The 20,243-nt window shown below is 36.4% G+C and overlaps 1 protein-coding gene across 4 annotated transcripts in view; it reads left to right on the top strand.

Annotated features, from left to right (window-relative positions):
* TTC7B (tetratricopeptide repeat domain 7B) overlaps nucleotides 1–20,243 on the top strand; it is a 149,767-nt gene that overhangs the window by 112,892 nt on the left and 16,632 nt on the right. For all 4 annotated transcript variants that reach the window (XM_068398038.1, XM_068398037.1, XM_068398039.1 and 1 more), the window contains 2 exons: nucleotides 216–356; nucleotides 6,004–6,206. In XM_068398038.1, the coding sequence (XP_068254139.1) occupies nucleotides 216–356; nucleotides 6,004–6,206 (344 nt within the window). The remainder of the gene's footprint in view (nucleotides 1–215; nucleotides 357–6,003; nucleotides 6,207–20,243) is intronic.

Below are 20,243 nucleotides of genomic sequence, written 5' to 3'. Positions count from 1 at the left end.
TTTATATAGCCTTTCAGACCAATATAAAAGCTTTCATAGCAAGGATAATTAACCTGACATTTCAAAAAAACTTCTCCAAAATGGTGCATGTAAATTAAATCTAGAGGAGTTTGGGGTAAAACCTCTTATGAAAAGGGTTACGATTAAATGTTTTATGCAATGTGTATGGCCTTCATTCTTTCTCTGATGGTATTTTTTTTTTATTACTTCTGCAGGTTCAGTCCATGCCACATCAATAGCAGCTTCCAGAGTGGAGCAAGCACTGTCTGAGGTTGCTTCATCTCTGCAAAGCAGTGCCCCTAAACAAGGTCCCCTGCATCCTTGGATGACTCTGGCTCAAATATGGCTTCATGCAGGTACTGTGAAAGTAAAACTCTTTCTTGTTCTTTCTCCTTCCCTTTCTTGCTAGCCTAAGGACTTGCAAAACTCTGTTTGTTTTGTTCAGAATCTGTTATTACTCATCAGATCAAACTTTTTCCAGGTGTGTGTTGTGGCACTGAAGCAACTCAAGAAATAAAAAGCACATTAGAGTTGCTTGTGTGTAAGATAATTTCTGTAAGATAAGACAGTAGTCTTATAATGCAGCTGTTATCAGTGGAGTCATATCTTCTGCAGAGCAACGCAACACACTCTCCCTTATCCGTGAAGAATTTAGTTTCTGAAGTACCTTGAGTATCATAGTATTTGGAAATTTAGATGCCCTAATTCCATTGGTTGGAAAAAGATGTTTGTAAGGTAGAGTTCCTGCAACTAGAAAAGCTTTATCATTGAAAATAAATAGCTGAATATGTGGGGAAAAAAGAGTAATAGTACTGTTAAGCAACCTGTCCCTTGCAACTCTGATAACGAGCTCTCATTCAATTCTCTTCCTTCTAGCTTCATTAATGTAAAAGACCCAGGACTGTTTTTCGAACTGTGGAGTCATCTTGAGTGAATTTAGTATTGCTATGCTGCTTCAAGCCTCAAGCTAAATGCAATGTCACAAGTAGCTGCTGTATAAAATTTTAACCAGAAAATGATGAACTGGTGTATTTTTACACAGTTAAAAATGTATACCATGCAATTATTTTTATTGATACTTGCATCAGAAAGCAATCAGTCAGCAATTGTTCTGCTTTGGTCTGCTCGGAGTCTTTCAGTGACATAATTATTTTTTTCATCATGTTTACATTCAACAAAACAGTGCTGTATTTCTTAGCGTTTTAGTTTACCTATTTTGCATTAACAGTTTTATTGTGTGAAAGTCATTACAGGGCAATGGCTCCCAGTTATTAATTAATGTTTTAGAGAAAAAAACCCAGAAGATTGGAAAGAAAGAGCAATGATAGTGGTTAATAATAGTGATCTCATTTGGGGCTGGAAGGGCTCCTCGAAAGCAACAGATTAGAACAAGGTGAGGTCCACAAGAGCATAGTGTAGTCACCTGCCCTGCATCGTGGCATCCTTGTTTTTAAATATACATAAACCATCACAAACAGCCATCTACAGTAACTCTTAGCATCTATAATGCTGATAATTTTTCAGCCTTCTGTGACAGCTTGTTCCACTGCTTATTTTCTGGTTTTTAAGTTTTGTTGGTCATGTCCTGTTGCTGCTTATCCAGTCCATGCAAGTGACTGCTACTGTTTTGTCCACAAAGGAAGGGTCTGGATGCTCTTTGCTGATTCCTTTTCAGTTCACAACTTAAGTTTGCATCCATGTTGGTCGTCTGCTGCTGCCGTCTGCTGCACAGTCCACTTTCCTCTCTTAAAATATCTATCTTGGCAAGCATGGTCTGTAGGCCATATTCTTGATTCCCAGCAGGAGGAAGCATGGGTGGGAAGTAGGAGAGAGCTGGGTTGGTGAATGAACTAAAGTGTTAAAGATCCAGGGGAAGGACACAACAAGGTATGAAGAGCTCTCTGTGTATGGGGAGCAATGAAAGAAAAAAACAAGATATGAAAGAGAGCTTCTGTCTGCCTTCAGAGAAGGTGCTGCAACCTAAAGTCTACTTCCTCTCCACTTTGGAATGGTCCTGTTCTTGATACTTCAGGCTGGTGATTGGTGCTGCATTTCAGAGTGTTTAGGTATCCTGCTATTCAGCTACTTGTCCTGCTACAGTAAATGCCCTGAGCCTTCAGAAAGGTTCTTTACTGTAGGAATATTCAGAATAAAGTTTTCTCCCAGAAGCACAATACAAAGCAGATATTCTGGAAGATATCTTCATCAGTATATATGGGTTACTTGCATAGAAAACAGCAATAAAATTGCTTCATGCCTCACAGCACATGTTCTTTAAATAAAGAAGATTTACCATTGGGAAATTGCTTCCTTTTTGAGACTCATGCCACATTTAACTGTTTGACTGCCTGTATGGTGGTGCAGTGTTTTACTTTTTGCGGGGCGGGGGGGGGGGGGTGGGGAGGGGAATCTTTAACGAGCTTTAAATCTTAAAATATGAAAATTGAGAATTATTCTTCCTGTTAGATTATAGAGACATGGAAAAGTTACATAAATAAGTTCTAATACATGCAAAACTTAGTGGAATATATTTGCCCAAACTAATACATATGATGTGCAAAAGAGAAAATGTTTGTTCTTATGGATATGTAGTGTCATTCCAGCTGTCATTAATGTAAATGAGCATGGCATTCAGTCCAAAGAAGCTGATTTTGCACACAGTAACTGGCTTTTAGTTTTTCATCTTGCGTTTATTAACGGACTGATTCAGCCTTTCATTTCTGGGCATACAGCGAAAAGGTGGAAAATCAGGCTTATTTTAAATGTGAAACAAGGTGACTTTTGCAATTAGTACATTCTCCAGTAACTCACTAGTAGAAACCAGACCTGTCCCTCAGTGATCAATGGCTGTGATGGTCCTTTGAGAAATGCATCAAGACTGAACCCAATATTGCTATGCAGCTTGATTGGAAAATAGACTGATTTCTCAATAAAATGCAAGTGTAAGTGTCGGAACGGTTTGGCATTCTCTAGGTGGAGGCATTGAGAAGAGCACATCAGACTTGGCACCTGGTTTCTCTTCAAACTGCTGCTCCTTTCTGAGATTTTCCTATGAAGTCTGCTGGCACTTGTCAGTTTTCCACAACTGATTGATTTGAATTTGCCATGTTGGTTTTTAACATTTTTATTCAGTTTGAGGTCATTATCTCAGAATGAATAGCTCTCCTTCGGTTTCAGAAATTTCTTGAATGAACTTTCATGTTTAACACCTAGCCACAAATTCAACTTTCTATTCGTTCTTCCATAGTTTTTCAAAAAGCTCGCTGTATATTCCGTTGGGGTGGCATAACTTCTGGTGGAGAAAAGAAGTTATTTTTAAAATAACTCTATAATAGCTTTAAACATAAAGGAATTATTTTGTTTAAATTTAATACTTTTAGGAAGGTCTGTTAATAACTGTCAAGTTCCTCTGCTGCAGCTAGTAAGCAGGACAGGAAGATTTAGTATCTCCTAACGTAAGGGTAATTTATAAGCAGTATTGCAGCCTCTATTGGCTAGTGTTAAAAGCCATTTCTACCATACTCGTTTCCCCTCAAGGAATACTGAAGTTCAAGTGCAGTCTGTCAAATTAGGCAATCTCTGCTTATTTTTCAGTCTAGAATTATTGTGGTAGCAGATAATCATCTGCTTAAGTAATTTTTAGTTTCTGCATATTATATGCTAATAATTATAGCTTTTACTTAGTACCTTTTACACTCTGTAAATTATATTTTTTCTAACGATCTTTTCACTGAGCAACTTGGGAGGGTGTATTTAAAACTATGTTTCAAGTCTGATGATGATGCTGGAGAAGAGCCAATAAAACCAGGAGAGCTCGAATGGTTAGCATTTAAATAATGTACTGTATTTTCTACTCACTAAAATCTTGTTTCTCACATGGTAAAATTGACTATAGAGCTTTTAGAAAAGCACTCAAGAATGAAGTACCCAAAGCTTTTCCAAAATATTTTAGGGTTTTTTTAAAAAAAAACAACCTCTCAGTACAATTCACATTTTATGCTGTATGTCCAGCTCTCAAATTATGGCTACAACTTGCTCTTTGGATTCTACCAACAGTTAGTAAAAGTAAAATCCTAGAAAAAATTAATTTCTCCCAAATTTAGATTTTGATTTCAAAATTTTATCCCTTCCTTATCTTCCAGGTTTGCTATTGTTTAGTTTTACAGTACCATCTCTACTAGGTGAGGTGATTCTTGTAGGGTTAGGGGAAAAAAAAGTGTTGCTGGATCTGCAGTTTCATGTGTTACTTCCTCATGTGGATGAGACATCTTTTCATCAAAAAGCATTTCATTAGTTTCTAAAAATATACTGCATTAATCCATACATCCACATGGACGTACTATTTATGTTAAGTAGAATGTGTTCTGTGAAATCACTGAGTCAGCTGAGGAGCAAAATAATGCTCTTCTGGTTAAAAAAACCAGTCTGTTCTCCCACCAATAGGATCAGGTCTTAGAGGAGCAAAATAATTTACTCCAGCGACCCTACAGAAATCAGTTTAAAAAAACAGAAAATGAGTAGACCTTTAAACTGTGCTTACTCATCAACTGCTACTGAAAGTCCAGTTTTTGTTAGTCACTGTTTTAAATTGTTTTTAATGAAAATAATTACAAATATTCGTAGCAGGTATCACCTGTAAGTTAAGGTTTATACACTTTGCTGTACTGAAGTTGACTAGTTAGGGATACTGTTAAGTCTGTTTGATGTAAATATCTCAGGAGAAAGCTCTTTTAAAGGCACTCAAAGGTCGGTCCCATTCCAAGTTTTAGGCGTAACCCCGAATCCGCTACTGTAGTGTGAGATCCTGATCTGACAGCCTTTAAACCAAGAGAGTGGCCGGTACTGTACAGTGAGAAGCATGTCTTCAACAGCGGTAGATCACTTTGCTGTTTTGATGGAGCATTTTGATTTAAACCTTAATGTCTAAGACTCTCGTACAGTGTGATACAATAGAATGCAGTTATACAATTACTTTGAGGCTCAATTTTTCTAGGGTTTATACGAACGTAAAAGAAATAGATAATCCAATCCAGAAACTTTAATATCTTTTTCTTGCATTTAGTATCTCTTTATTCCTCTATTGTCCTACTCTTTCAGCAAGAGATTAAGATAATCCAGCAGAGTAGTGAACTAGCAGTGTTGAAGAGTGTTGTAAGAGCTATTGAAGGCAAATACTTCTTCTATTGTAAGTTGTTAATCACTTACTGAATTAACTTTTTTTTTTTTCCCCTCTAGTCAATCTGATTTAGACAAATGTGTGTCAGGGTACTCAACTGCTTTCATCAGGAGTGATTTATGTTAAATTGAATATAAATATAAATATTTTTTTAAAAATCTACAGAGTTAAATATTCTTAGCTTCTGGAGGATGTATCTTAAAATGCTTGGAAATATGAACAAATTTTGTCAAATCAGAATGCTGATTAAGCATTTCACATGTTCTGCTGACTTAACTAGGAAACTTTTCGTATCAAATAACATTATACTTCTGTTGAAATGCTCTGAAGTAGGAAACTTAGGCTTGCCATTTAGTGATTGGTAGCTGGAGCAATTGCTACTGCTTCCTTAACAGCTGACATGTAAAATTCAGAAAACCCCGTAATCAGTTCTGTTCTCTTTCCTACTGTAAGGATCTCTGTGTGCTGGTTTGTGTTGGATTTTGTGTTCTTAAATAATACTGGAATACTGGCATGCTCACACCTTAAAATTAAACTAAAATGAAAAAAATTCCAGACTTCAGTTAAAAACAACAAACTATAAAGTGTTTTCTGGTGTTTAAAACAGCCATTTAGAGGTTCAAGCTCCTATTACATTTAGAAAAGCAACTTTCCTAAAAGAATAATTAATTTAAAATAATTTATGTAATAATTTCTCTTAAGCTGCAAAATTTTTTGAGTAAAATAGCCATTGCTTAGAATGAAACTTTACAAATACAGCACATGTGACAACATCTAGTCTATGATGAAGCAAGAGTAATTCATTGGTCCTCACATTCCTTCCACAGCTGAGGTCTACATAGGAATTGGGAAGCCTGCTGAGGCCACAGCGTGTACCCAGGAAGCAGCTAATCTCTTTCCGATGTCACACTATGTTCTCTACATGAGAGGTCAGGTGGCTGAACTTCGTGGAAATATTGATGAAGCTAAACGCTGGTATGAAGAGGCCTTATCTATTAGTCCTACCCATGTGAAAAGCATGCAGAGGCTGGTAAGTCCTGAGTCCACATTCATAAGTCCTTTTGTCTCAACTTATGATACTCTGTTGTGGAATCTTAACTTGATGTGGGGAAACCATAGGATATGAGTTTTGGATCTATATTCTTATTAGCAAAATAGCTTTGGAAACAATCATTTCTGCCTTTTTATTCTCTCTTCTCTGTGTGTTGGGACATTAAAAGGATTTGCAGGCCATAAGACTATTTCAGGCCTAACAGACTGCAGTAGAAGAAGTCATTTGCACCTGCCTAATATTCAGTGCCATAGGAAATGAAGGTGGTTCATGGTAAGAAAAGAATTGGATACTGTAGTCTAGAGGAAAGACCATTCTGATATCTAATTCCAAACTAAGAGTTTAATTCTACATGTTGATTGATTACCTTCATGCTATGTGATTCCTTGGATTTTTAAAAGGTAGAGAATCAGTCTTGTCCTCAAAGGAATGTGTAGCTGTAAGTACCAAGGTGCCTTCCCCAATATAAATGCATAAGTTTGTTTATATACTTCATATATACATAGATTTATATACTCTATACTTACCATGTTAGGAAAATGACTTTCTTTTTTAAATCCAGTTTTCTTCCAGATAGAGCAGAGTAGGACAGCTGCAATCAGCTTCTTACCCAACCTTTTTGTTCAGAAGTAGAAGCTGGTTTCTGCCTAGGTACTTATGAATTATTCAGAGAAATTTCTTATGCATCCCTGAGGGGAGCATATGAGACAAAAGATCAGATAGGAAGGCAGCACAGGGGAAGTTTTTTGTTTCACCTTTTCAGCATTTCAAGATATTTGAGCCTACTGACAAATGCCAAAAGGTTCCTTTTTCTGAAGAAGCAAGCAGTTGACCTAAAGCAGTGCAGCTCAGTGAAAATGAAAGCTAATGTTTTTCTGGATATCTTTTTGCCCCTCTTCCGAATCTACCTTTGAATAAATAGTCTGTAAACACACTATGCTTTTCAGAATGACTGAGAAATTAGCTGCCTTAAGAGGCATGTGAGATGAAAAATACGGTGCTTCCAGTCCAGGTTCCTTTTTTATGAGCTTTTCAGTTAGAGTACAAGCTGGAGGAAAACTATTCAGTCGTTGGACTGGCCAGTCCCTTTTAAGCATTCTTATAATTTAAAATTTTGTTTTTAATAAGCTTTCTCTATTACTCTAGACCTTTTCTGTACTAAGATATTGTTTTGACTAGATACCGAGAGATTTATGCTGCTTAAATAGAAATATTAAAGATGTATGCTGTAAAAATACTTGTCTATGTAATTCCATATGGGGGAAAAGTATAGGATTCTTGTATCTTTCTTGATCTTTTGACTATTGCAAAAAGTATTTTGAGGAGGAAGTTTGCAGTGTTTACCCTTGCCTGTGTGTATAGATGAATATCTGTACATCTTAACGATTTGTTTGTGTATATTTACCTTTTTATTATAAAGAGATATGATCTCCGTGGCAGGGGAGCTATAGCAACAGCTCTGTGGAAGTACCAGCCTCTATAACAACAGCTGAAACATTAACTTGTAATATTTGTGTTAACAATTCTAAGCTGACAATCCATCTATGAACCAAAGTTCTGGGAAAAAATACCTTATTTTCTGTGACTAATTTGATATTTTAAAATGATTTGATGTAGTTTTCTAGCAATGCTTAGAAAGCAATATAAAATGCTACTGTTTCAACCTAACAGTTACCTTAGAGCTTAGATTTATTTAATAAGCTTTGGTGAATTTCTTTTTTTGGGCAAATACCAGGTATAGATTATAATAACTTTATGTATAAAATGCAACAAAAAGGAAATAAGATTTAAGGATGGCACAGGTTCTAGCATGTAGCATACATATCCAGCCCTGCCTCTCCAAGTAAAATTACTTGAAATAGTTGAACCTGAAATCAGTTTTGAAGGATCTTTTTCTTTTAGTTAAAATTTTAGAATGAGTGAGATCTGACACTCAGTTCAATCTGAAGGTAAAATTTCTTGATGCTGGTAATTGAGAAAGCTGGGTCTTTGATTTATTATGTGTAGTTGTCCAGAGAAGAACAAAAAGCTAAATAAAACATTTGTGTATGTTTGTATGAACAAGAATGGCTTATTGGGAATGGGGAAGATTTCTCCTTTATATAATCCATCCTTTTAATGATGATACATCACTCTGATAAGAAGGATGAAAAAGTAAACTTTGAAGCTTTACTATTTTTCTGTACAACTTTTTGGCCATAACTCTCTTTAAGTACTTATTCCTGAACACGATGTACTGTTTCTACACAGAAACAACCTTATTAATCTAAATTACTGAAGAAATGTGTGAGGAAAGACTGGAAAGTTTAGTCTCGTGCCTTGAGAACTGATGTGCTTCTTCCTGTGAGTTATGGCATGTCCTGTGCTTTGGAGTTTCTGCATAAAGACTCTTGTATTTCTCTCAAGTGCAGACTCCATATTCTGTTAATGTGACCATGAAGACGTGGTCTTTGCAGAAGTCTAATATATTATCTGAATGCAGTTACCTTTTATTGGCTGGTATGATCTGTTAAAACACTGTATTTGTCTAAAACTACAATTTTCTAAAGAACAAGTTATTATTAATTATGCTGCTGTCTCTAAGGTCTGCACTAATATGAAAAACAGAAGGACTTGGCGATGATGTGAAAACTGGAGCAGTTAAGAGTGATAGAAGAGATCTGTTCACCAACAAAATTATAACAATAAATGGGAGGGTTTGGAGGGAGAGGTTAACTCTTGTTGTATATGCCTTAGTAATGAAATGCCTAAGACAACATGACACCAAATGGTGGGGGCTTGATCCATGAATGAAGGACAATTTGTTTGGCTGTATTCTGTGTTCTGCTTAATTAAACTTCTTGGGAAATGGAACTGATTGAGTTATGCTGTTACATTACTGAAGATGTGAGATACTCTAACCAAGGCCTGGCTGCAGAGGGCGGTGTGTTTGTGGTCATGCTCGCCGCTGTTTCAGTCCCTTCTCACATGTTGGGTTTCTATTAATTAAATCAGCTGAACAACAAAACTAGTTCTTTCAAAGAGAAATGCTGTTAAAATTCTTTTTTAGTTGCTTGTGTGATTGAATTATTCCTCATACAGTTAATGTTTATATCCATACATTGATTCACTGTATTCTGTTAAGCAATTCTCGTTTTAAGATCTGCCTTGTTCTCAGGTGCTATTTTTTACCATTTGTCACTGACTGAAATTTTCTCTAAGCCAGGGGTTATACCAGCTTGCTAGTTGGCTAGCTGTAACTGCTTACAAGATGTCAAGAGAGAAGCAGTGACATGTCACTATAAATTAAGTGTGCTTCACAGAGTGCAGCAGCAGTGCTTTTGAACAAAAGCAGTGTCCTTTCTTGTTTTTAAGGGATGTATAATGCAGTTGGGGAAAACAACGCAAAGTTGTGTTCTAAAGGTTTGAAATACTTCAGTTTGTGTTCTGTGTTTCAAATCTCTTTTTATCACACCCAATGAAATTTACAATTTTCTTTAATACCTAAAGTGAAAAATGAGGATTTGCACTTCTATTGAATGTCATATATTGGTTGTCATCTGCCTGATTTTGGCCAGAATGGATTTATTTGAAGAACTTTCTCCATTCTGCCTACCCTTTATCATCACCTCCAGATTTCTGCATTACTGCTGCCTTCCTGCTTTTGTCATTGTTTTCCTCCCCTGTGAAAAAAGAATAAACAGTCTTTTATCTCTTGCAGTCAGAGTGCTGTTGTGGAAAGTAGCCCTTACTGCTGACATCTGAAAAGTCCTGAAACAGGCCATCATTCAGCAATGCCTGAAATGGCAATGAGTATGTCAACCCATTGTCCGGGAAACAATCTGTATATTCTCTCTCAGGCTGAAAATTTCTTAGCTAAATGTAGCTTTCACATAAAATATTTTTTCCAGCATCTATATATTGTTATAATCCTAGAAGACTAGTATTTTTTTAATATTAAGTAATTCGTCTTAGCACTTGCCTGTTAATCCTATTGGTAGCTTAGCTTCTAAGAGTAGAAAAATAAAACAGAAAAGGAGAAATTACTTATCCAAAATTACTCATGTAGAAATTAGTTTTCAAAAAACATTATCTTAAAGAATTGCATTCCCCACTCCACACTGTTAGATATATGTTAAAAGTTTCCTATAATTATGCATAACTAAGTCAGACCTCTTAAGGCTTAGATTAACTGCACTTTACCTCTCAGTTATAAATATATTGTTATTTATTTATAGCTACATTGACTTCTTATGTTTTTTTTTAACCCAAAGACACTTTGCCAGAAAGCAGCCTGGCAGTACGTATGGGTAGCATAGGCTTATGAGCCTGTCGAGGATGTTGAGCTGACTGAAAGAAAGGAAAAGCAGAGAATACTTTAGAAATGTGAGTTCAGACCCTGTTTGAAGGGCTCAGGAAAGTTAAAGAGAAAGACTAAACACTGTCAGCCAAACTAACTTTTTTCCTGCAGTGAGGCAGTGTTCTCTAGTATTTATTCTTGCTTTCATAACAAGGACCTCATCTGGGGAACATTCACTAACTCATTTGATTTTCACTGTCAGGCCACTATACTGTAAAAATTGTTGGTTTAGGCCATGTAGGCTTGTCCTAAGCACGTTATGCTGGTTCTTGCGGGGAGTTTGTGTCGTAACTGATTACTGTAGAGCTAAATGCTAACGCCAAATCTCAGTGCTTATTTGACTCGCTCTCTGAGTGCATCCTTATGCACACAGTAGTTGAAGAAGAATGGAGAAATAACGGTAATCGTTTTTTTTAGGTTTGTTAGTAAAATATTGTGGGTTTGCCCTTCAGAAACTTCAAGGTTATTTCATAGAATTAGAGAAAACAAAACATATGTTCAGCCAAAAACTCACTGCTCCTTGCAGAAGGCATTTTACTGTGATTTGACCAGTGTCATATCTAAATATTTCAAGTAGTCACATTCTGCACTCTGAGAAAACAGTGGCAGTTCTACTTGCATTTTAACCTGGAACACGTTCATTGAGTTAAAGTGGCTCAACGACCATTTCAATACACTTTACATTCTTCACCTGCCATAAGGCACTCATAGGCTGTATTCTTTTCTGCCTTGAAAGTATTATTTCCCGTTTTAGCGTTACAACAGAAAACCATTGGTGCTTAGTGCAATAAAAAGTACATAACACCAACTTGCATGGTCATTAGCTTTTGAAATATAACAAAGTGAGAATCAAGGTGAATAATCGAGAAAGTTTATTTTTTTGATGTTTCTTTCAAAGTTGCCTCCTTTTATTTTCAGTGTTACTGATCTCAAGTACAGCAGTTAACCATTTCATACTGATCCGTATCTTAAAGATTACCATTGGAGTAAAGACCAGTAAAATTTCTTAATTCCTGGATGCTTTATCTGAGTTTTACAGTACTCCTTTAAAGCAGTTCTATTTTTGTTCAGTATTTGACAACAATAATTGCTACAAATTTAAGTTTAAACTATAATTTAGTTGCTCTTTTGGAAACAGAAAGTGACTATGGGAATTTACTGCACTAGTTTTGTTTATAAAGTGAAGCAGTGAGTTCCCATTTACTCAGGCAGGACTGTTTGTGCTGGTCCTCTGAGAACTGCTGTTCTGAAAGTGGTATGTTGGGGCTTATGAAACATAGGTCCTGCTTCATAAAAGACTGTCTTCGCTCCAAATGGCTTAAAGCATCTGTAGCAGGAGCAGATCTTTCAACAAGAAAGTGCCTCCACTCTTGGATGCTTTTCACCACCTGAGAGTGAGCTCTGTCAGGACTCAACAGGTTTCAACTTGTCTGTGCTGTCCTCAGCTGACAGGCGTTACAAGAGGAATACTGCAACTGGTCTTAAATTAGTTGTTTGGTTTAGACAATCTGTGAATATCTGAAGATACAAAAGTAATCTGATTTTGTGCAGCATGCGCTGTTGTTGCAGAGTGGTGCTGGAGAAAGATGCATAATCTAGGAGAAAGATGCATAATCTAAGCCATTGGGGTGTAGTATTTGTTGTGAATCTAGTAGCAATGGTTAAGGCAGCTTTCTGTAACTTCTTCTTAAGTGTTTTTTAGTTCTATTTTTTTAATTAACTTTCCTGAGATTTCTCTTTTTTTTTTTTTTTTTTTTTGCGTAGGGATTTTTGCCTGGTATGTTCAGCTTTAACTTTCTGTTTTCATCTGTTTTTATATTATCTGTGGGATAATCACAGTTTATCAGTTCAGGCTCAGCTTGCCAGAAACCATTTTATCACTACTATTTTTTTCCCATTTAAGAAAATGGAAAATTAATTAGTGGTAGATGCTGGCAGAAGGAAGGGGTGCTTTGGCTAGGGTTACTCCTCTTTATTTGGCAGGTCAGGAATCATTCCAGTGTTTTTATTGTATTGGGTGGAACTGATAAAATTCCACCCATCAGATAGTTCATCACAATTCGCTGTTGCACGAAGTCAGTCTACAATGTGCAGTATTGTTCTAAAGTTGCTTCTCTTTGCTTGGAAGATTTTAGGAATCTTTGTTTTCAGTTTTCAAAATACAAATAGTGTTCGTCTCAAGCTTTGATTCATGTCTTATAGCATAAAGTCTTTAAATGGGGTTCTATTATCAAAACTGAGCTATTATCAATTCGTTTCACATACAGCAAGTACAGATTAAATATCATAATTTGGTAGGTAGCAAACAAGTATTGTTTCAAGATCAAGGAATGAAATCCAAAGATCACAATGGCCCAATCTGGATGAGGGCTTTCGTTTTGCTAGACATCATAACAAAGCATCTGAGGAGGGATTCCTTGCCCTACACTGTCTGTTTCCAGTAACTGACAGGCAAAGAGCTGGGGAACAAGAGTACGGTCACATACCGTTTGCATAATGGTAACAGTATTTCAGATACACGTGTAAGATACATCCACTTGCCCAGAGAACTTGTGGAGTCTCGCATCCTTGGAGATATTCAAAATCTGACAGGTCACAGCACTTGGTAACCCACTCTAGGTGACTACTTCGAGTTTGGATGTAGACAATCTCCAGAGGTACCTTCCTACCTCAGCCATCCTGCAATTCTAGGAATGCAAGGAGGACAAGCTTTGTAGGTAGAGGTCATGATTTCTGTTAGACAACGTTATGGGAATGCTTGTTTGTGGCCAAAATCTTGTTACAGTCTTCCTGTTATGCAAGACTTTCCTTATTTTTACCAGTGGTAAAAATCTATAAAGCACAGATTTTGTTCTTTCTTCCCTCATTTCCATGGTACATTACCCATAGTAATCATGGAAGGAAGGTGCAAAAGATGAGTATCTTTCTCAACTGTGTTCGCTCCTCTTACGTACATGCATGTATAATATACGCATATATGTATGTATACATATATTCTGTGCTACAAACCTGCCTTAATATTTTGGATACATCTTATTGTCATTGCACTGTCACAGTGAGGTGCTGCCAAACCATGTGCCACACAACCTGGTTGTTATCAACTGGTCATTGTCTTGCAGGCATTGCAGTACCCTGCAGTTCCATAAAATGGCCCATTCTCTGATAACTAGTTAATAATGATACATTTTTGATTGTTGCCAGTCTGATATTTTTATATATTTGATTTGTCTGGGTTTTTAATACTTGAGCTTTTTAATGATGTTGTGGTTTTTTTGTTTGTTTTTTTTTTTTTAAGCACGCAGATACAATGCAACTGCAAGAGTGGCCATTCCAAAATATTTCCAGTCATGCTCCTCATGCAACCTGGTTATGCAATATGGTTGGGGAATGTCCATACAAAAGTGTCAGTGGCAAAAAATGCAACTGAAAAGCCTTAGTTGGGATCTTCACAAATTAAGTTTTTGGGCTTCTGGCTCTCTCTTGGTGGTTTTCTCATGGGAGGTTCAAGTATACCTTAGTGATCTGTGTTGAAGCTTCTATAGGCAAAGATGCGCCTAATCTTATTTAAAGAACACAAAATATTTATGACTGTTTACAGTAGTTTACATGGGAAGTATCTCCTTTTTTCATAGTACTAAATACAGATGATGAACAGACCAGCAAGCTTGTAAAAGCATCTGATCACAGCATAATGAAAGATTTACTTTTTCAAGCTTTTTTTTGTAGGTGGTAGAAAGGGTAACACCTATTAAAAGTCTTTCCAGAGTCCTTCCATCTCCTTATGCATTTTACCCTCTAAAGGGCTGACTGCATTAAAGTCGTTGTCAATTGGGTTTTGTTGATATCCAAAGTAATCTTTGCCTTCTCCTCCATGCCTTTTGCTGGGTAACTGGCCACCTAAAAGAGGATAGAAGGAAAAAAACATACAGATTTTTACTAGTGGAAAAATACTAAGAACCAGGACTAATGTAACAGAATGAAAATGTCAGTAGTTTTAGTCCCAGTAATTCAGGATATGGCTAGGAGGCCTTGTGTCAGTAAAGTGATAATAGTTGGTGTTGATATTTAAGTTCTCCTTGTTTAAAAAAAGAATAAAATGGAAACAAGAGAAGGCCTGGAAGAAACTGAAAATGTGTGCTATTCCCTACTATCCTCTGTAGTCTCTTACATCCCTTTTCATGGATACTTGCTGGTGCTTTTTTGCATGGATCTCAGAAATACAATTTTTATTTTGCCCTGTGTAATTGCTTTTCAATATGAGAATTGCTTTGCAAAACACTTTTTAAATTAGGTCATTCTGCTGAAGTATGTGCTGGGCTAATTATGATTATTTTGCTTCCCTGGGCATTTTTGTGCTCATTGAATTTATTAAAGTATTACTTTATAGCTGGAGCTGAGAACGTACACAGCAATCAAAGGTATGTGGCACCTGGTATGCATGGCTGTCTTTCCTATAGTCTCCAAGGGCTTTTGCTTGTAGGCAACATCTGGCATCTAATCATTTATAGTTGAATTTCTCATAATTAATAAAGAAATATTTTTAAGGATTTATTTTGGGGTAAATATAAAGAATATGAAAAAGGCTGGAGACAGCAGCCATCCTCAACTTTAAATGAACAAAAGGGGGTTTATTTTCCTTTTCCTGAGAAAGATTCTGTTGTAGAGTTCTGTAGGTGAGAACTCTTTAACTACAGGAAAACATTTGAGATGTGAAGTCATCTACATGTGTTGTCTTCTTTTTTTTTCTTGTGCTGTGTAACTTTGCATACTGGTGAAATACAACTAAATGCTACCATCAACAGCAATCTGAATGAGACAAACCATTCTGTGCTGTTTAGTTGTGGTTGTTAGTAAATGCGTGTGGGAAACTTGCAGCAGTGTAGCCAAGGGTCTGAGACCTACCTCTTTAGCAGTCTCTTATAATAACATATTATTATGAAGTTGCACAGGAGTTATCAGTGCATGTATTTTACTATAAATCTCTTGCAGTTCTCAGGTGCATTTTAGTGTGCTGATGAAATTATCTTTTGCTTTTTACTTTACATCTGTGACGGGGTCTGGACTTGCTTTGGCATAGGCCATTTCCCAAGACAACAGACTGCTATTGAGAGGACCAGGAATTACCTAATCAATTATGATTCCTTTCTTCTAACTAGGAACTATAAACAAGTTGTTCTTAAAAATTGTGCTTTATCTTATCCTCATCAAGCAGGAAGTGGCCTACCTTAATGCAAAAATAGAGATCTGGAAGCAACTGTCCCTCAGGAAACGATTTTAATGCTTGCTTTTGCCAGGGTTATGTCAAACAGCTGCATTCCCCAGATAAGTTGTCTGCTCCAGTACAGAGTTTTTTTCTGCAAATCCCCAGACTGGAACAGTCTTTTATGTCTCTCTATCTTTCCAACTCATGTCATTTTAAATTTTATTTGAAGACCTCTTTTCCATTTACTGAAGCTTTACTTCCCTGATAGCCAGTATTGCACTTAGCAGTCCTTCCCCTGCTCATGTGTGCAGTTTAAAGATGAGTTGAACCTTTCACTTTGGAAGGATTCAACCAACTTATGTATGAAAAGTATAATATAATTTCTCCAAGATTAGTTTTCTTTAAGCATAGACTCTGTTTTCTGGTAGCTAACTGGTTTTAGATGGAGTTAAAGAATTGGCCTTTAAGGTTAGTGCCAGGCTATACTTTATGTCAGGATATTTTTTTAATCTAGATGATCAGTCTAACAGAGAAAGCAATTATTTCAGTGAGCTCTAACTCGTGGGAAAATCTGAAGTGTGTTTTGTCCAGCTCTGAAAACTGTGTTCCTTTCAAAGGTTTGATGGTTATTTTTCCATTATTCTTCATAGTAGAGTATATTTTTTCAACGAGTTGCAATAAAAGATATGAAGAAAGTTATGTGCAGCTACTATTCTTCAGAAAGCTGCCATCTCTTGATTTCTCAGTAGGGGAGAGACATGCTGTTTGGCCACCTTGCGTACTGAATCTCACTAAAGAAAGCCAGTGTTTTCTCCGAATAAAACTGACTGCTGTCTTCTGTAACTAGAGTTAGGGAACAGGAGATGAGAATGGTCTTTTAAGTAAAACCATTGTGGCCAAAGCTGTGGACTGTAGGAGCTCTTTACTAAAAGCCTTTGGATGACCTGCTTCTGTGCTATAACTTCATTGCAATCAAATTTCATTGACACTCTTGATACCTATGGGCTGAGACCATAAATTAAACTAAGATATGGTCTGAGGCCAAACCTTGGAGTCTACTCATCATCATCCATCCCTGTTGGATGGATGGACTAGTAGAAACTAGTTCTTAACTCATTTTTATGTTCTTATGCTGCTCTATGCCATCTCTAGTTTGATTTGTTTTCCTATATCCAAACTTTACTGAAATCCAGACAAATAAGTTCTATAACTTCTTTTTTTTTTTTTTTTTCCCAGGATTTAATCTATCTAATCAAATACTGGACAGGCTAGCTTAGTGTCTCACCAGTTGTAAACACATACTGTGTTTTATTCCACTTTTCCTTATTACTGTACTGCTAACCATTCCTTTCTTCAACATTTGTCCTAAGGCCTTGCATATAATTTAAGAAAACTGAAATAACAATTTTCTTTCTGAAATACAAACACTATACTACTTTTTGGTAGTAAAAATGCTTCCACTGTTAACTTGCTAACTAGTCTTTGATTTCTTTATTTTTCTTTTCTGTCCTTTTCTAGGATGGAGATAATCCAGTTCTCACAACTTGATTATCTGAATCTCTCTGGTTTTGGTTTTATATTGGCTTGGGAAAGAAAATTTACTTTTACTTTGAAAGTCTGGATGCCTTTGTAATCAGATTTTCTACTGAGCATAAAGGATTTTTTCATGCTGTTGCTATGGCGTGATGTAATATTAACATCAACACAAAAGTTACAAGCCAGTGTCTTGGTAAACTGGTGTTGGTGCTGTACATTTGGCATTGTGAAACAATGGTCTGAGTTTCAGTTTCTGTTGACTTAATTGAGTAATGATTGAAAAGTCTGGTCAACGCTGCAGGCTCACTGAAGCTATAGTAAGCTGACCATATTTAACCTGGGTACTGGGTACACCTACATCAGAGGCTATGTTGTACAGTTTATTTGTTTAATCCGGTTATCAATGTGTAAAAGCACAAGGATCAATGTTTTCTGAAACTAGACTCTGCCGGCTGCAAGTAAACATGCCCACTGTGTGTTTAATCCAAGTTCACTCTACATGAAACATAGTGAATGCAGATTTAGAGTCGTTAATGCTTTTAATGCCACTTCTGTCATGGTAAGCTACTTGACTAAACAGGTATGAGTGGGAAAATACATCATGAGTGAGACTTAGTAATGCTAAACTTGAAAACGGAAAGCTGTTTGGGGCTTTCATCACTTTTTCAGTCAGCAGTGCAGTGTTGATCTGCACCTTTTTAATTATGATATTAATATGCATGGACTTTATAGAGAGTGAAAAGATATGAGCTTTTTAGTTTCAACAGTTAATCACATATGTACGAATCTAGTCTGTTTTGTTAAAACACTGAATTTGCAAACAGCTCTTGGCATTTGAAAAAAATGCCATTAGTTATAGTCTTAGTTTTTACGTACGCACTATAAATTTTTACGTTGTTGAACCAATAGCTGATTTAAATCTTGAATGCAATTTTTGGTATTTGGTCGCATAGCTGCATTTTTAGTTTCAGCTCTTTATATTTTTAAGTATGAATATTTAAGCATCTGAGCAAGTTTAGAGGAATAAAAATGTAACTGGCTAAGCTGAGTGGCTGCAGATAGTATGGCAACTAAGACGGTATGGCAGATAGTATGACAACTAAGACAGTTGATGTGGCAGATAGTAAGACAATGGCTGAAATCTCTTTTACTCTTTTTATAAATCTAAAGCCTAGATATTTAAAAAAGGCTATAGTATTTGTTTTTGTAACAACTTTGAGTGGTCAACATCTTAAGTTTCAAATACGTTTTGCCCTGAAGTATGTATTATTTATTGCCAGTCAAGAAATGGGGAAACTGAGGCATGAATGCTATGATTTACCTAGCTTTAAATACAATACAAGCCTCCTGATTACTCGTTCTGAGCATCACATTCATGGGACTCGTATTTAATTCCTGTGCTTATCTTTCCAGTGCATTTGCACTCTGAAGAAAATAATTTTTCCCAAAGGGATCTCCAGTGTATCAGTCAATCTTGTTAGGGCAGCAGCATCAATATTCCCACTGCCTGCTGAAGGGAGCCTGCGGGCTATCTTTTGTGGGTTTTAACTTGCAAATAATTGGCAGACTTTAGGAGGGTTTTCCCTTATGATATTTAAATTTAGTAGTGTCACTGACGGACCTCCTTTTAAAATGTAGATGATTAAAACAGCTCTATTGTTTATCAGTGAAAATTATCTTTTTGATAGTTACTGCCTTTGCATTCAGTTTAAGTGAAGGAATACATGGCAGCTCCTTGATAGCCATTTCAGCTCAGCCGAGTAAAATGAGGCCCTTGTCTCAAATTCACTGCAGAACTTCTAATACTTTTAAATAATAAATCAATTCATTAACCTATATCTCTCTCTCCCCCAACTATCTTCCTTTCTGGGAGATTTTGTCAATGTTGTCTTGGATTTGCTTAATGAATGTAATATTTCCCATGTCATTGCAGCTGAGATGGTTCGTGGAGGAGATGGCTGTTTGGATAGCAGACTGTTTCAGAACTATCTTTGGCATCAGTGCTTTGTTTCTATGATTCCTTTTTGATCTGGTTTTAAGAGCTTAGTTAAACTTAGCACTGTTTTATAGTAATGCACTTTTATAGGTAATAAAGGTAAATTACTTCCATAGATCTTTGTTTCTTTTCTTACGTTATTACTCAGTAGAATGTTCAAACTTCAAGAAAAGCTAACTTCAAACCAACACTAAATATGAAGTCTGTGGATATAGAGATCTGAAGGAAAAAGGATTGCTGCTTTCATTGTAATGGGTTGTTAGTTTTTCTCAGATGTTCTGTTCAGCTCTATGCTTTGATGCATCCTCCTGTGCTACAAATCAGACTCCTACCTGGGTTTAAAGAAAAAAGAGCTAAGTCTTGGTTTATGTCCTCAGGGGAAGTTGGAGGATATTATAGCCCCTAACATGAATTGGTGAGCACATATTTACTCGTGTGTAGTGTGAGTCAGATTTGGCAAAGTAATGTCATAAATTTCCTTTTGCTGTTATGTTGTTTGTCTGTTCATATAATTACCATTATATGCAATAAATATAGTTTTGAATAAGACTTCTCAGGCCAGCTTTTTCCTGAAGGAGGGGTAGTACCTCCTGGGGAACGAGATCAGTTTGGTAAGATGTGACAAACCATAACTCTGTGCTCCCATTCTGTGATTAGTGGGAGGTAAACGAGAGGGCAATTTAATACCTTGAAGTTTGTCAGAATGATTGTAAATATTTATTCTTGTCCAGATGTTGAGGTTGAATGTAGTTTTGTACTTGCATTTTTTTAAAATGCACTTATCAGTGTCTTGGGAAACTAAAAAAGCTCTGTACGTGGCAGTACATTACAGCTTCTTTATGCTGATCTGTGACCTGAAACATGTAGTTTGTATATGTGTGGCTTTTTCCACACAAATCTAAGAAATGCTGCATTACAGTGGATGCTGTTGTGGTGCTTTAA

Source organism: Nyctibius grandis, chromosome 4, assembly GCF_013368605.1.
Source record: "Nyctibius grandis isolate bNycGra1 chromosome 4, bNycGra1.pri, whole genome shotgun sequence".
In the NCBI taxonomy this organism is placed as follows: Eukaryota; Metazoa; Chordata; class Aves; order Nyctibiiformes; family Nyctibiidae; genus Nyctibius; species Nyctibius grandis.
Note: the sequence above shows the minus strand (reverse complement) of the source record. Positions and strands in the feature narration are given on the sequence as shown.